The sequence below is a fragment of the Urocampus carinirostris genome, chromosome 12 (assembly GCF_059441175.1).
Source record: "Urocampus carinirostris isolate Australia breed hairy pipefish chromosome 12, RoL_Ucar_1.0, whole genome shotgun sequence".
NCBI lineage: Eukaryota > Metazoa > Chordata > Actinopteri > Syngnathiformes > Syngnathidae > Urocampus > Urocampus carinirostris.
The window spans coordinates 35293222-35311148 of record NC_142360.1 but is presented as its reverse complement, the minus strand read 5'-3'; the positions used below and the strand labels follow the sequence as shown (position 1 = coordinate 35311148).

The following is a 17927-nucleotide window of genomic DNA, read 5'->3' as shown; positions in this document are numbered from 1 at the left end:
TCGACCAGCGTTGTATTTGCGTGCCAAGATGGAGATCAAACTGCAAAGTTCTTGCACGTGTTCTTCATCACTTGCACTGAATGACCACAAAAAAAAAGAGAAATTGAATTCGAGGTAGAAAGTAGCATGTGTAAAACATTGGAGATTAGACGGTCCGTTCAACGTCAAGTTGAAGGCCATCTAGTGGTCACATTGCACTAAAGAATTGTCAAGTCAAGTCAAATTTATTAATATAGCCCTTAATCACAAAAATGTCTCAAAGGACCGCACAGGATTACAATGACACAATCACCTGATCTAAACCAACATGCGGGCAAGGAACAACTCAAAAACCTCAGCGTGAGGAAAAAGAGAAACCTTGAGAAGGGACCTCACAAGTGGTAACCCCCTTTCACCGGCCCCGCCCCCTTGGCACCGGCTGTAGCAGATTTTCTAATTTGCGTGTGTGCTTCTTAAGGGCGGGTTTTGGGGATTGCCGGTTGCGGGTTCATTGCATTACTTTGCATTATTCTGTTCTGTTTGACTTGAGGAAACCTGTACTTGCCCGTTCTGAGTAAAAGCCTGTTTTGCGAGTATTCCTAGTCCGACTTCCTGTTTGCCTGTAAGCCTGTTTTTGTTTTTGTCCCTGAGTGTTGGACAACTTTTATTTCCGTAATAAAAGTAACTGATCGTTAACGCGAATGAGTTCACCCTTCCTGCCTCCTGCCTCTGGTCTGGTCCAGTCCCGTGACAGAACGTCGTACACGTCTTAAAATGCATGATAAACATACTTTGTACGGCAAAAACGTACAGCTTGACAGGTATGCATTTATCTTACTTTGTCAATGAGCAGCTCAATGAATTCTATTTGCTCTTCATCGGTGACAATTTTGCAGGTCCTACTTTAATAGTAGAGCCGAGCGCTTCCGTTTCGTTAAAAAAAAAAAGTAAACACAAATGGATTACGAGAAGCAAGCTATCGAATGCTCGTTAGCTTCCAGAATGCAGCAAACGAGCACGCTGGCATTTTAGGGCCCCCAAAAAAGGTAACAGATGCTGAAAAATGAAGATTTTGGGATTCAGTGCCTCCTTTCAACAAAGGAGCAGCTGGCAATTTGCTTCAGCTCTTTATCAACACTCCACGACACGCTAAGGCAACAGCGACCAAAGGAGTTCTAGATTTAGGACCCTTTATGTGATAGCTTTCAGCTGGGATTTTTATTACTCGGTCGCTTGGATTTTTGTGAAACTCCTCCCTGCGGTTTCAGCACTCGTTACCGTGACGCTCTTGAGGATATAACTCAAATTCGCTTGATTTCGTTTTTGTTGTTGTCGTTGCTGCTCTACTCCAGAAACATGACTTCATAATCAGGGTTGGGTAGGGTTACTTTAACTGGATTACTTTCAATGACTTTTGGATTACTCCAATACCAAATATGCTAATAAAAGACAAAATAAACTAAATATGAATACAATGATGACTCACAACACGTGGTAAGCTTTCTCTCCTGGCTTTGATCTCTTTGATCTCCGGCAAAACTAACATCAAATGCGACCAGGGTTGGGTAGGGATACTTTAACTGGATTACTTTCAATGACTTTTGGATTACTCCAATACCAAATATGCTAATAAAAGACAAAAAAAACTAAATATGAATACAATGATGACTCACAACACGTGGTAAGCTTTCTCTCCTGGCTTTGATCTCTTTGATCTCCGGCAAAACTAACATAAAATGCAACCAGGGTTGGGTAGGGATACTTTAACTTGATTACTTTCAATTACTTTTGGATTACTCCAATACCAAATATGCTAATAAAAGACAAAAGAAACTAAATATGAATACAATGATGACTCACAACACGTGGTAAGCTTTCTCTCCTGGCTTTGATCTCTTTGATCTCCGGCAAAACAAACATAAAATGCGACAGAAATAAAATGAAAATAAATCCAAATATCATTTTTGCCGTTCCATGTGTTCCGTTACTCCCCAAGCCTGCACAAAATTGAGTCATTGTATTCATATTTAGTTTCTTTTGTCTGTTTTTTGCATATTTGGTATTGGAGTAATCCAAAAGTCATTGAAAGTAATCCAGTTAAAGTAACCCTACCCAACCCTGTTCATAATACATTTAGTGTTGACTTTGAGGCTTTTACTCACAGACCTTTCAGTTCTCACTCTAGCCTTGCGTGTACATCTTCTTAACTCTTCCGAATACCAACAATGCATAAGCAGATTATGGATACCAACTTTTTCAAAGAATGGCTTTCAAAGTAAAACCCTCTTCATTGCAACTTGAAGTAAAATCTTGGGCCCTGACCTAAACCCGAGTAGGGGTTCAGGCATAAAATGTCAATCATGAAGTCGGGCCGGGCTTCTCTCGCTCATTTTTTTTGTTTAATTATCCACTTGTCAACCGTTCTATGTTTCTTTTTCTGTGAGGAGGATCTGCACAGCATGCACGCTACCCTGATGACCTCGAAAGGGTGATTTTTGCAGTCTCTTACGATCCGTTCGTTATCGGCAACTGCAAATATCATGTTTTCCAGGTTGTCAGGGTAACGTCACTTGTCTTTTTTCTCTTCCATTTTCTTTCCATTTTTTTCTTTCCCCCCTTTTTCACTGCCGGGGAGGCAGTGGCTCAGGAGGTAGAGCGCTCGTCTTGGGATCAATAGACCGCAGTTCGAATCCCGGCTCCTCCATGTTACATGTCGAAGTGTCCTTGGGTAAGACACTGAACCCCAAATGCCCCCAATAAGCAGGTTAGCGCCTTACTTGGCTGCACGGCCGCTATTGGGAAATGTGAAGCACACTGTAAAGCGCTTTGGGAAGTCATTGACTTGAAAAGCGCTATATAAATGCAGATCATTTCATTTCATTTCATTTTCTCCCCCCCTTCTCTATTTTGCTTCCCTTTCTCTCTCTTTACTTTTTTGTATTACCGTAAATTCCAAACTATAGAGCGCACCTGATTATAAGCCACACCCACCACATTTTAAGAGGTAAACCGATTTTGTACATACACAAGCCGCACCTGTATATAAGCCGCATGCGCCCACATTTGAACATGTAACACAAACACAAAATTAACACAAATCTGACTTCAAGTCCCGCGATTGAAACTAAATGTTTTTTTTGGTTTTTTTTGGTTTGAACAAATTTATTGACACTAAAAACAGAAAACAATCATGACAATCTCAACAGCAATTAAGCACATTCACAATATTATATTCCAATATTACGTTTTTAACAGCAAACACAAAGTGAGGTTTGAACAAACCTTCTCGAAAATCAAACATATTCACAATTTCATTATATAACATCTTTGTTAGTGTCAATACATCCGTCCAGGCCAAAGTCGATTGTCCTCGGTCTGAACAAATCCACCGACAATGTCCTTCATTAAAGTCCACAGTCCAAAAATCACAGCCGGCAAAATGAACGGAAAATGATACCGGTACTTAAGGTTTGATGCAGACCTGCAGAGTCCGGGTCCCGTTGAAAGTAATCCAAGGAAAAAAGTGTATATTTCCAAAGGTAAGCGTGGGAAAAATATATCAGATGAACACATTTACTCACGCAACTCCTTTTTCTTTAACCAACTTTTTACCCCCTTTTTTGTCTGTCCCTCACCTTTAGCGGTCCCCACTAACCCGTCACCCCGCATTTGTTCCGCCCCTCATTTTTCTTTCACACGTGCAAAACATATCAGAATAAGTGTGGAAAATAAATACAAATAAATACATTAAAAAAATATACAGTTGCAAATACATATTATACATGGGTTACACATATTTACAAAGAAAGACGGTACACCGAGAGAGTTTTCAAAGCTTTAATGATAATAATATAGCTTTGACAGGGCAGTTAATGGTAGCAACACTCGAGCGCCGCTAGCGGCCGTTAGAAAAATGACATAAATTGGCCGCATCACTGAATAAGCCGCAGGGTTGAAAGTTAGGGAAAAAAGAAGCGGCTTATAGTCCGGAATTTACGGTAATTTTATTCTGTTTATCCTTTTTTTTTCGTTTATTATAGGCATTAATGTCTGAGAAGCACCTTCAAGCTAAATCATGGCACCTTTAAATGCTACTCGGAAAAATAATTGCAGCTCTGAAAATTCTCTCCATCCTTTACAAAATATGGTTTTCAATGTTAGTCAGTGCTGCTGTGTCGCTCTGTTCAGTCTCTTCTTCAGTACACGTATAAAGTTTTATTTTTTTGGCCCCTTTTTGCAGGTTTCAGCCGTGCCGCCCTCCCTTTCGGGCTGGTCCGCCGGGAGTTGTCTTGCGAGGGTTACCCCATCGATTTGCGCTGCCCGGGAAGCGACGTCATCGCCATCGAGAGCGCCAACTACGGGCGGACCGACGACAAAATCTGCGATGCCGATCCTTTCCAAATGGAGAACGTCAACTGCTATCTTCCCGAGGCCTACAAGATCATGTCACAGAGGTCAGTTCTAGGGCACGTTTTCAATTCTTCATGACTTTTTCTTGCTTTCTGATGGATCCATTTTGTCCAAATGAAGGTTTTTGTTATACGTTGTCAGAAATTTTAAAATGCATACATCATTATTTCACATTAATTTACAAAACATCAATACTTATTTAGACACAGAAATTAAATATAGCCGATACTAAAATCATACCTGTCAACTTGTATGTTTTTGCCGTTCAAAGTTCGTTTATTATGCATTTTAAGACGTGTACGACGTACAAGAAAATCCGTATGGAAAAACGCAAATTTGTCAATGATGGGTACCATCCGGTATAAACCGACTATCACGAAACGGCAAATCGATCAAGTCAAACGAGTTTGCCGCGGTAGCCTCTATCTCGGTATGTTTTTTTTCGTTGCAAACGAAGCAAGCGGTTTGATGCCACTGTGCGCATGCGTCTGCCGCCTGGGGATTTCCCATCATGCATCATTCCGTGGTAGTGTAGTGAAAGGAATTCCGTCTCTTTTTAGAGAACCGGCTTTTTCGGCTCAACTCATTAAAGAGAGCCGGCTCACTTGCTTCGATGCGTTATATTACGAATTATGATGTTGTATAAAGAAGTTAAGAAAAAAAGGAAGCATAAAAGGAGAAAATGAAAAAAGACAGGTTTGTGGTTATCTCTTTAATAATAATAATAATAATAATAATAATAATTTCCTTGTATTGTCATTCTGTGTAACAATGTACACAGAACGAAATGTCGATTGCACCTTGACCCGTTGTAGCGAGCCGATGCAGCCGCAGCCAACAGAGGGCGCCGCCGACCACTTTTTAAGTCTTAGGAATGACTCGGCCGGGGCGCGAACCACCGACCTCCCAGTCTCAAAGCGGGCGCCTTACCATCTAGGCTACTGAGCTGATCAGTATATTACCAACAATAATTTAATGCAGAAAATGAATTAATAATTTGAAAGAGAAAATGTATCATTGTACCTAATTATATTTGCATGTATTTTTTTCCTTCTACGGTAAACGTTCGTGCAACTTAATTTTTGAACTTTTTTATAATAAAACTCATTCATGTCGAGCAACTCAGTATCTCGCAACAAAATGTTCATTAACAATATATATGATATAACGAAACACATGAACAATATAACATGTTAAACTACATAAATAAACACTTTTGAAAAAAAATATGGTGTAAGATTATTTTGTATTTTGTAAGGGAACTTACTTAACTTACCTCACTTACTTTACCTAGTATTTTTCCACCTGACACCGGATATAGTATCTTCCGGACATTAGATTTTCTGCAAGATTTGGACTAGCGATGGACAATATGGCAAAAACATATCACATGTTTTGTTTTTAATACAATTAGTTGCTTCATTTTTTTTATTTTTTTTATTTTAGATATATGTTTCTAAGATGCACATTTCCTCTTCCTTTCACGTTTACTAAAAATACAAATAAAAAGATCTAGCTATCAAAAGCTAATCTTCTAGCGACTGATGTTTTAAAGTAGCACATATACCTTTCCTTTTATGTTTGACTGAAACAGAAAAAAATAGATATCTAGCTATAATCTCCTCGTGACTAATGTTTCATGCAAAGATAATTTTCTTAGCCAAGGCATGGGTGAATTTCAGCATTTGAGCACTTGTATTATGTATAGAAGCAGGGTTGGGTAGGGTTACTTTAACTGGATTACTTTCAATGACTTTTGGATGACTCCAATACCAAATATGCTAATAAAAGACAAAAGAAACTAAATAGGAATAAAATGATGACTCACAACACGTGGTAAGCTTTCTCTCCTGGCTTTGATCTCTTTGATCTCCGGCAAAACGAACAGAAACAAAATGAAAATCAATCCAAACAGCTTGCCGACATCATTTTTGCCGTTCCATGTATTCTGTTACTGCACAAAATTTTGTAATTGTATTCATATTTAGGTTTTTTTTGTCTTTTATTAGCATATTTGGTATTGGAGTCATCCAAAATTAATTGAAAGTAATCAAGTTAAAGTAACCCTACCCAACCCTGTATAGAAGTGACACATGAATATGATCTTTCTGCAATATTTATACATCAATTTGATGTCGCTCATAGCTAGAATTAACACTTAAAGCGAGTATTAATCTATCAGTTGATAAAGTCCGGTCCTACGTATTTAGAGACATGTTTACCAAAGCTGTATAATATTATTATCATTGTAAAAATGACAACAAAGACACACATTAAAAAAGTACTTTCCACGTGTCTCCAGTAGCAAGATTTTTCGGGGATATCCGTATCCTTAGTACAAGGTTTGTACAGATGCTGGAAATCCTTGAAAAATGCTTACATTTTTAAGTGTAGTGCTTGTAAACGCTTAAAATTGTCGCCATGTTTCTCAACAAGCCCGCTTAAAATTGACGCTGACACAGCTGTCTGGTAGCTTCCCTTTGTCATTGCATTTCTTATTCTCTCGTGATCAACTGCAGCTCGTAATGGTTTGTATGGTGTTATCTCGTGAAGCATAATCGACTAAGAGGGTAGTTGCATGCTACACAGAGCACACAGAAATGAGGATCAGTGCAAGGATTATTTATCAATTATGGGCCATGCAAATAATAAAGGTAGCTTTTCCCAGTGGTAAATTGTCACGGGAGGAACTTCCTGCAACTGAAAATATAAGCTACACATTATTTTAATGAAATGAAATGAAATCAAATGATCTGTATTTATATAGCGCTTTTCAAGTCATGACTTCCCAAAGCGCTTTACAGTGTGCTTCACATTTCCCAATAGCGGCCGTGCAGCCATGTAAGGCGCTAACCTGCTTATTGGGGGCATTAGGGGTTCACTGTCTTACCCAAGGACACTTCGACATGTAACACGGAGGAGCCGGGATTCGAACTGCGATCTCTTGATCCCAAGACGAGCGCTCTACCTCCTGGGACACTGCCGCCCCCAATCCAACACTTATATGATGAGAGAGAATTGTCTTTGAAACAAATTCAAAGAACACGATCTAAAAATCCCAGATACATTTGTAGCTCTGCAAATTACATGAATCACACTGGATTTTTTTATTTTAATGGAAAATGGAAATTGGAAAATTGGCTTTGAAAGTCCTTAAGAAATGCCTGAATTTGGTTATGACAAAGGTGTATAGCGCAGGTGTCAAACAGGCGGCCCGCGGGCCAGATCAGGCCCGCTAAGGGATTGAATCCGGCCCGCGAGACCACACTCAGAGAAGCGCAAGAGAAAAACAAGCTGCTGGTTGAAATATGGCAACTTGATGTTGCCAAAGCCAGGTGCCTCTTACAAAGACACTGTACTTGTATTTAGTTCTCTCTCTCTCTCTTTCTCTCTCTCTCTCTCTCTCTGCCTTTCTGCCTTTCTTTCTTTCTGTCTTTCTTTCTGCCTTTCTTTCTTCCTTTCTGCCTTTCTTTCTTTCTCTCCTCATACCCTTCGTGCTTTCTTTTCTCTTTTTTCTCTTTCTTTCTTACTTTTTTTCTTACAGCTTTTTTTCTTTCTGCCTGTCTTTCTTTCTTTCTGCCTTTCTTTCTTAGTTTCTGCCTTTCTTAGTTTCTGCCTTTCTTTCTGCCTTTCTTTCTGCCTTTCTTAGTTTCTGCCTTTCTTTCTGCTTTTCTTAGTTTCTGCCTTTCTTAGTTTCTGCCTTTCTTTCTTTCTCTCTTCATACCCTTCGCGCTTTCTTTTCTCTTTTCTCTCCTTCTGACTTTCTTTTTCTCTTTGGATTTCTTTCTTCCTCTCCCTTTCTTTTCCCCCTCTCTCACGACTTTTTATCTTTTGTTTCTCACGCTCTCTCCCTCTCTCTCTTTTTCTTTCTTTGTCCCGCCCTCTCTCCTTTTCCCTCACTCTTTCTCTTATTTCTTTCTCTCTTTTTCTTTCTCTTTAATCTACTAGTCCGGCCCCCGACAGAATGTTTGTTCTACCGTGTGGCCCCCGAGTTAAAATGAGTTTGACACCCCTGGTGTATAGCATGGGTGGCGAACAAGTTTGACACAAAGAGCCGAAATTTTTAACTGTGAGAGTCAAAGAGCCACACCACGCACTGACCCTCATTCAAGCGCTTCGTTTATGTCTGATTTTCTGGTTTCAACTGTGTGTCGTGACAGTTGTAGATCAGTAATGGAATCTTTGAGTGTGTTATTATCTGGAGCCAGAGTTTCAATGAAATCCACAAAACACTGTTTCAAAAACTCGGCTTCGTTGTATGTTTTTTTTAGCACTTCTATCCTATGGACATGGGTTTTAGCGCACAAAAATGCATTTATTCAAGGAATCAACTCCTTGCCCTGAAGAATTCTCGTGCCGACGTGATGAAGGGGCCTATCGTGGAAGAAGAGCCGGAGTTAGCTAAGCGGCTAGCGGCGTTATAAGTCTTCGGTACCGTCCGTAATCATGGTAAATGTGAACTCACTACCAAATAAGACCAACGAGTGCTGGTGGAAAACATCGAAGAGCACAGGGAGCGCAGTTGCTGTGTTTTGCGGAAACGTGGCTCACGTTTAGCATTCCGGACGCTAACGTGTAGCCACCCGGAGCTACCCGGAGCTATCCGGCTTCGACGCCGATATACAGAGACACGAAAGCCGGGGGGAATCGGAGAGGAGGCGGACTTGCTAACACGAGGTGGTGTATCCCTGGATTTTCACAAAGAAAAGATTTCCATCTGCCGCAGGGATGTCGAACTTTTGGACAGTCATCCACTCCGCTACAAGCACCCCTAGGGCATCATGTTCATCTGTTAATAAACAACGGGGTGGACTGCTGGGAGTGTGAATCTATCTCTATCTATGTTCCACGCCACTTTATAGGAGGCAAGTGTCACAGTTTCTCTATGCTTAATCAATTGCTGACATATTTTTACCTGTCTTTTCAAAGTGCTCAATTTTTGCTTGCGTAGTTTGGGGAATTCAGTGTCAATATTAGAATGGGCTGTGCTAAAATGACGCTGAAGATTTGAAGTCTTGAAATAGGAAATTGTGGAACTGCATAATAAAAAGAGTGATTTGCCATTCCGTTCAACCAAAAAGGAAGCATCTTCCCATTCTTCCTGAAATGCGCTGTGTTCATCTTCATATTGTCGTTTTGCTTTGCATTTTGTCATTTGGACCATGAGGGGAACAGTCTGCACGCTCATGAAATGTTTACTTGATTTCCCGGCATTAGACGTAACCTACGCAGATGGTTGTGTCCGGAGCAGCATAAAAACAACCCCTCCATCCATCCATTATCCTCAGTAGGGTCGCGGGGGTGCTGGAGCCCAGCCATCTTCGGGCAGTGGGCAGGGGACACCCTCAACTGGTTGCCAGCCAGTCGCAGGGCACACCGGGACAGACAATTTGCTCGCTCATTCACACCGAGGGACAATTTGGACCGGCCAATTCACCTGACATGCATGTTTTTGCAATGTGGGAGGAAACCGGAACAGGAAACCCACGCAAGCACGGGGAGAACAGGCAAACTCCGCACAGGAAGGTTGGTAGCTGGATTTGAACCCATGACCTCAGAATTGTGCCGCACACGTGCTAACCACCGCGCCGTCGTGCTGCCCCATAAAAACAACAGATCTGCCAAATTAATTTCATAATACAGTGGAACCTCGGTTCTCGACCATAATCCGTTCCAGAACCCTGTTCGAAAAGCGATTTGTTCGATCACCGAAATCATTTTTCCCATTAAAAATAATGTAAATCGTTTTAATCCGTTCCAACACCCTGAATGTTTACCTTGAATGTTTAACGTAAGCATAAAGCTAACCCAGGCTAATCGTACGTTCGCGTTATCGTAATCTTCCGTACAAAAGATTCCGCTAACATGAACGTGTAAAAATAAAAAATTAGGTCGTTTACAAGTCATTTAGTACCCGGGTCTCCACAACAAGTGGTGAGCGGTCATTGGAAAGGGGGCTGCGTTCCAACACCTTGAATGTTGGGCTCCGTTCCAACACCCTGAATGTTTACCTTGAATGTTTAACATAAAACTAACCCAGGCTAATTGTCCGTTCGCGTCATCGTAATCATCCGTACGAAAGATTACGCTAACATGAACGTGTAAAAAAAAAAAAAGGATAAAGAAAAAAATTATGAATTTCTTACCTTTGTGGTGGTCAGCAGAAGGCGCAGGTGGACGGTGTGAAGAGGAAAATCATCAAAAGTTTTTCAAGCTCTTCCAAAACTTGCGGCCGTTGCTTGATTATAGAACTCACTCCCTTAGCCACATCACTCGATTTCACAGCCTCCTTTTTCTTTAGTATCATACTGATCGTAGATTTAGCCATGCTGTATTCCCTAGCAAGATCAAACACTCGCACACCTCCTTCATATTTTTCTATTATTTCTTTCTTAAATGCAATAGTTGTACGCACTACTTTTCTTTTTTCACCTGTAGCAACTGTGCTGCTTGCACTGACTTTCTTCGGAGGCATAATAAGGGGCTAAAACACCCGTACGCCGCTCAGCATCGCACCCTAGTGTACGCACTCAGGCATTACCGGCATTCGAACTCCGAATTTTTGACGGAACAGCGAAGCAAGAATTTCTGGAAATTTTTGGTCGGACTCCGATTCGTTCGAACCGAGAGGCGATCGAAAACCGAGGTTCCACTGTATTTTTTATTATTTGTTATTAACTCTGATGGATTCAAGTGTGTTTTAAGAGGAGGGAAAAAAACTAAACATGAAACAAGGCAAAGAGCCACAATATATAGAAAATATGATGAGGCAAAGAGCCGCATTCTTATTGGCCAAGAGCCACATGTTCGCCACCCCTAGTGTATAGTGTAGCGACCCTCTTTCATGCACGACACAAGGTTTCACAGTCTCTGGGTTTATTGCCAGAGATTCAGTAAACAAAACAATACAAAAATCAGGGGCATCTGTTCACGACTGCAATTATCTTCAGCGCTTACAAATTCACTTAAGCTACGGCAAGCAGACAACATGCGAGCACATTAATAATGAAACTTCCATAATAACAATGAACATAACTTTCCCACGTACCTGCATTCAGTAAACAAAACAATACAAAAGTCAGAGGCATCTGTTCACGACTGCAATTATCTAAAATATTAAAGATACAAAAAAACGGGTCATCACTTAACAGGCCGCACCTCGTGGCGTGTTTGCATCAAAACACGTTGCATCATCGTTTCAAGCTGTATTCAGGGATCAGAATGGAGATTTTCATTTTCAGCTGAAATAGCCAGGGTCCAGGAATAAAGCAGGGCGGAGCCCCAGAATCCCCCCTCCCCCCCCAAAAGCTCCTGGGTTTTAGGCAATTTACTTGTCCAAACCCATGCTTATATTTATCATTTAAGTAACATTTTTAGAAGATTAAAATAATTTGCCCACATAACTGATTTTTTTGTAAATACTGCAAGATAAGTTCAAATGCAGTTCAGTCCCTGCAGCTTGAGCAACAATGCGGCGAATTTTTCTAACGGCCGCCAGGGTGCGCCAGAGCAATAAAGGAAAGAGTGAGACAGTCGGATTTTGAATTTGTTTGCTACGCAAGAGAAAAAGTGAAAAAGTCGGAATGCCTTTGGGGTTCAAAAACAGCGGAAATCCGCGGATCCGCGGAAAATTCTGATCCCTGTGTATTGCTTTACTTCTTATTTAGTGCTTTTTTTAATATACATCATTCAGCACAACTTATATATCTGTATATACAAAAATAATTTGCGAAAGCAGCTCATATGTCTAGCAAAATATGCATTTTTTTATCCAACTGATATTGGGCACATCTTACCTTCAGCGCTTACAAATTCACTTAAGCTACGGCAAGCGCTGAAGCCCATAAAGTGCCAAACGAAAAAGACAGAAGAATGAGCTACCGGAATATTAACAGTAATACAACAAAAACACAGATTTTGTGAGAATTCAAAAAAAACATTCAAAACAATCAAATTTCAACTCTGTTACACCAGCATGCAGTTCAAAACGTTATTGGTATCAAAAAACAGTTCTTCAGCATCCTTCGTATTTACAAGAAGATTTTGCAGGTCATACCTCACGTAATATAATCAGGCGGGAATTAGTTTGGAGCCAGCCCAACCCGAAGACAAGTTTTTATCGAGTCCTTTGAAAGATCTCTCCCCTCCGACTCAATCTGAGGATGGGCAAATCTAATCACCCCTAATCAGATGATGAGAACACAATTAGGACGGGAAAAACTCCCGTCTCCAGTGTCTGCTCTCCGATCGCGTTTGTGCTACTGCTGAATTTCAAAGTTGTGCATGGTATTTAAAGATATTCTCTAGTGCAGGGGTGTCAAACTCATTTTAACTCGGGGGGGGGGCACACGATAGAAGAAACATTCTGTCGGGGGCTGGACTTGTAGATTAAAGAGAAAGAAAAAGAGGGATAAAGAAATAAGAGAAAGAGAGAGGGAAAAGGAGAGAGGGCGGGACAAAGAAAGAAAAAAGGGAGAGAGCGTGAGAAACAAAAGAGATAAAAAGAGAAGTCGTGAGAGAGGGGAAAGAAAGGGAGAGGAAGAAAGAAATCCAAAGAGAAATAGAAAGACAGAAGGAGAGAAAAGAGAAAATAAATTGGGACGGGTATGAAGAGAGAAAAAATCAAAGAGAGAAAAGAAAAAAATACACGATAGAACAAACGATTCTGTCGGGGGCTGGACTTGTAGATTAAAGAAAAAGAAAAAGAGGGACAAAGAAAGAAAAAAAGGGAGAGAAGGAGAGCGCGTGAGAAACAAAAGAGACAAAAAGAGAAGTCGTGAGAGAGGGGAAAGGAAGGGAAGAAATAAATCCAAACAGAAATAGACAGACAGAAGGAGAGAAAAGAGAAAAGAAAGCGCAAAGGGTAGGAAGAGAGAAAGATACAAGAGAGAAAAGGAAAAAAGGAAGTTAGAGGAAAATAAGTTAAAAAAAAACACAGATAGAGAAACAGACAAAGAGCAACTAAGGAAGAGAAAAAGAGAGGCATAGAGAGTGAAAGAGACAGAGAGTGGGAGAAAAAGGGTGGAAGAGAGAGAGAGAGAGAGAGAGAGAGAGAGAGATACAAGTACAGCGTCTTTGTTCAAGGCACCTTTCTTTGGCAACATCAAGTTGACATATTTCAACCTGCAGCTTGTTTTTCTCTTGCGCTTTTCTGAGTGTTGTCTCGCGGGCCGGATTCAATCCCTCAGCTGGCCTGATCTGGCCCGCGGGCCGCCTGATTGACACCAGTGCTTTAAGGTGTGCAATGAGAGACAGAAGGCGAGCAAAGAGAAAAGAAAGCGCGAAGGGTAGGAATAAAGAAAGATAAAAGAGAGAAAATGAAAAAAGGAAGTTAGAGCAAAAGAAGTTAAAAAAACACAGAGAGAGATAGAGACAAAGAGCAACAAAGGAAGAGAAAAAGAGATGTAGAGAGTGATAGAGACAAAGACAAAGAGTGGGAGGAAAAAGGGTGGAAAAGAGAGAGGGAGAGAGAGAGAAAGAAATACAAGTACAGTGTCTTTGGTCGAGGCACCTGGCTTTGGCAACATCAAGTTGACCTATGTCAACCTGCAGCTTGTTTTCCTCTTGCGCTTCTCTGAGTGTTGTCTCCCGGGCCGGATTCAATCCCTCAGCGGTCCCGATCTGGCCCGCGGGCCGCCCGCTTGACACCTGTGCTCTAGTGAATCCTTTTTGAATCCATTTCTAGGAAAGCATTTGGGAGGGTGACACCCAGACACTAAAACATCTTCGGAAAGGCAATACTAATAAGTAGCTGGCATCAATTGATTTGTTTTGCACTAACGAGCTTCATTGCAAGTATTCCATAGCAGGAAATCAATTAGTGCGCTGTAACACTGCCCGTGCTCGCCATGACAGCAGGTCACCATTTTTTTTTCCCTCCAGTAGCGAATCAGTGGCATAAATGATCGATGCTCGATGCTCAAAGCTCTCTAATAGATGAGGTGAAAGTCATCGGCCCTGACTCGCAGGAAAATCGGTCAGGAATATTGGAGAAGGAAGTATTTGTCTTTGCCGCTACTGGGGCGGCAGTAGCTCGGGAGGTAGAGCGCTCGTCTTGGGATCAAGGGATCCCAGTTCGAATCCCGGCTCGTCCGTGTTACATGTCAAAGTGTCCTTGGGTAAGACACTGAACCCCTAATACCCCCAATAAGCAGGTTAGCGCTTTACATGGCTGCAAGGCCGCTATTGGGAAATGTAGAGCACACTGTAGAATAGAATAAAATAGAATAGAATATACCTTTATTGTCATTGCTACAAATGGGCTAACATATTGTGACAACGAAATTGGGCATGACACTCCAGTTTTACACATTCATAGTGAGGTATGAGCAAGAAGATAAAGGAACAGAGAAGATAATGTTATAAGACAAGGGGGATAAGGCTATAGTTATAATTTACATGGTATTTACACAAGAAATGTCGGCATGTGGGATGTTACATACAGGGTTGTCGTGATAACGTTGGTATCGTAACGGTTGTGCAATATTGCATTTGGTGCAAAGTCATCATAGTGCAAAAATAGTCAGCATATGCATTGGTGCAAACATAGACATCATAGTGCAGAAACAGGAAATGGTCAGACATTGTGCAATTTGAGCATTAAACGTAGTGCAGTCGGCATGTGCAAGAACAAGACATGAGTAACATTATATTCGTATGAGGTAGTGTTGGCACGAGTTTTCAGTTTTTTTGTGCGGTGTCTGTTTGAGCAGTGAACAAGCATAGTGCAGACAGCATGTACGTGAGTACCATTTACATACGTGTGAGGTAGTTTTTTGCAACAGTTTTCAGTTTTTTGTGCAGTGTCTGTTTAGGGTGGTAATGGCTGTGGGGAAGTCATTGACTTGAAAAGCGCTATATAAATGCAGATCATTTCATTTCATTTCATTTTAACAAAAATGAAAATGAAAAAAGGAAGTTAGAGCAAAAAAAAAAAAAAAAAATCTCAAAGGTGAGAACCACCAGGAAAAGTATGTGTGTGTCTGTGTGTGGAGTCAAACTATTCATGTGTTCAAATTTAAATACAAAAAAGCATTACTGGTGAAATACAGGGATGAAGAAAATGGGGTATGAGTGAGAATGGAAATACTGCGTTTAAAACTATGGTTAATTTTCTTGTTATTGTTGCTATTATTATATAATAACTGTTATTATAAATACTATTTTCATTGTTGTTATTATCATTGGTGCCACAGTGATGTTTGGTAACTAGTGTCATTATGACGTTGAGGGATGGGTTTTACGAAGATTAGTGTATAAAATATGTGATTATTTTAATTATTATATTTTTTGATATCTGACCTAGGTAATAAGTATATTCTTGATATTTTGTTATATTAGACACAAGAGGAGAAGAGGATTTGTAAAATGTATTTAATAGGGACGATAAAGGGGTAGGGAAAATAAGCATCTGCTTCTGACTACCCCTTTTCGAACATGTTACGTAATATTATTTTGTTGACTCATTGTTTTTGTTCTTTTTTGATGTTCGAAATAAAGTTTTCATTCATTCAAAATGAAATAATATACCACATACCCTCAAACAAAAGAAAAAAAATGGAAGAAACAAATGACAAAGAAAAATGAAAAAAAAAAAAAACAGGAGAAAAAATAACAACAAAACCCAAGACAAAAGGAAAAAGAAAACGAAAAAGAAAACACAAGCTAACAAACGAAACTTAAACTTAAAAACAAAAAATCCATAACAAAATAATACTAATAAAAAACTACCTGAAAATAAACACGAAAAAAGAGAAAAAAAATGAACAGAAACGGAAAAAACAAAATGGAAACTCTTCAGAAGATCGCGACGGCAAGGAAAACACGTGTGTTAAAGCCAACAATTCGACAAAGAAAACAAACAAAAGAATAGACTTTTCTGCCAAAATGGACCCAATTATATTCCTGGTTACGCTATGAGGAGGATGATAATGGATTGGACCTCGAGAAGGCATTACAACTGTGGCGGGACAGCAAACCACGAAGAATATATGAACTGAAACATCTGAAGTGGTAACTGCTTTGTATTACCAATCAACTGTGATGATTAAAACTGAATGAATATATAGATTTATATTATATATTTGTCGCCGATTTACCATTTCAACCTCGACAACACAAAATTTTGGGGACCCATAGATCATAGATTTTTCAGCATGCGAGTCCCCGGGACCCATCACTTTTCACAGGTAAAATGAACACTGTATCGGTACTAGAGAAATTGGAAAACTGGCTTTCAAAGTCCTTAAAAGGTACTTGGATTTTCCCATGAAATTGGTGTACATATTATTATTATCTCATTAGCTGCAACCGCTTATCCTCAGTAGGGTCGCGGGGGTGCTGGAGCCCATCCCAGCAATCATCGGGCAGTGGGCAGGGGACACCCTGAACTGGTTGCCAGCCAATCGCAGGGCACACGGGGGACAGGCAACTCACTCGCTCATTCGCACCTAGGGACAATTTGGACCGGCCAATTCACCTGAAATACATGTTTTTGGAATGTGGGAGGAAACCCACGCAAGCACGGGGAGAACATACAAACTCCGCACAGGAAGTCTGGAGCTGGATTTGAACCCACGCAGGAGGTTCCCAAGACATGATCTGTGCCGCACATGCGCTAACCACTGCGCCTCCGTGCTGCCTCGTGTATATATTAACATGCAACTATTTTGTCAGAAAAAAACAAATGAAATTATTTAAAAAAACCTTTGTTTTCATCATGTACATCATTAATTGGCATCTCTCCTCAAACGTTAAGACATTTTCTTCGATTTGACACAAATTTAATGAGCGTGCCCTGCGAGACCTGCCTGGCGGAAATACCGAAATCTCTCCGAAGAATTTCACGATCGCCTACGAGACGTCATTAAGATTTTTTTTTTTAAGTTCATCTCGGGAGATATGCCGCACGAGTCGAGGGCGGAAAAAATGAGGCCGATACATCAGAAAGCTAGCGACGCTAACGTCCGCAAACGGGGAGTATATGCCCATTCCCACCCGCAAGCCTCATTAGTGTCAACGTTTTATTTTTGGTGTCATTTTCTTTCCTGAGCCTACTGGAAAATAGATCTTCCTTATCCCGGTTGTTAAAGGGACCGTGTATGAAACAAAACATACAGAATATATGTTATTATGTCCATATGCATATTGATTAAAGCATTCTTTTAAGAGATTGTGGCTAAAAAAACGTGTTGTGAGTTACTTATGCATGAGCCCAGTCTTTAAACTAACCGTGTATAGAAATATATAGAATATGATCAGGGTTGGGTAGGGTTACTTTAACTTGATTACTTTCAATTACTTTTGGATTACTCCAATACCAAATATGCTAATAAAAGACAAAATAAACTAAATAAGAATTAAATGACTCAATTTTGTGCAGGCTTGGGGAGTAACGAAATACATGGAACGGTAAAATTGATGTTGGCAAGCATGAGAACACCGTCATTCATTTTGAGATTTACTTATCCATTTAAACTTCTCCACAACAGTATCTCGGACCTGCCTGGTGTGTTCCTCGTTCCTCATGATGCTCTCTG

At 40.4% G+C, this 17927-nt stretch overlaps 1 protein-coding gene across 4 annotated transcripts in view; it reads left to right on the top strand.

The window, feature by feature from the left end:
* Nucleotides 1–17927, top strand: part of adgrl2a (adhesion G protein-coupled receptor L2a) — a 225581-nt gene that overhangs the window by 77016 nt on the left and 130638 nt on the right. For all 4 annotated transcript variants that reach the window (XM_088349001.1, XM_088349000.1, XM_088349002.1 and 1 more), the window contains exon 3: nucleotides 4220–4433. In XM_088349001.1, coding sequence (XP_088205127.1) covers nucleotides 4220–4433 — 214 coding nt within the window. The remainder of the gene's footprint in view (nucleotides 1–4219; nucleotides 4434–17927) is intronic.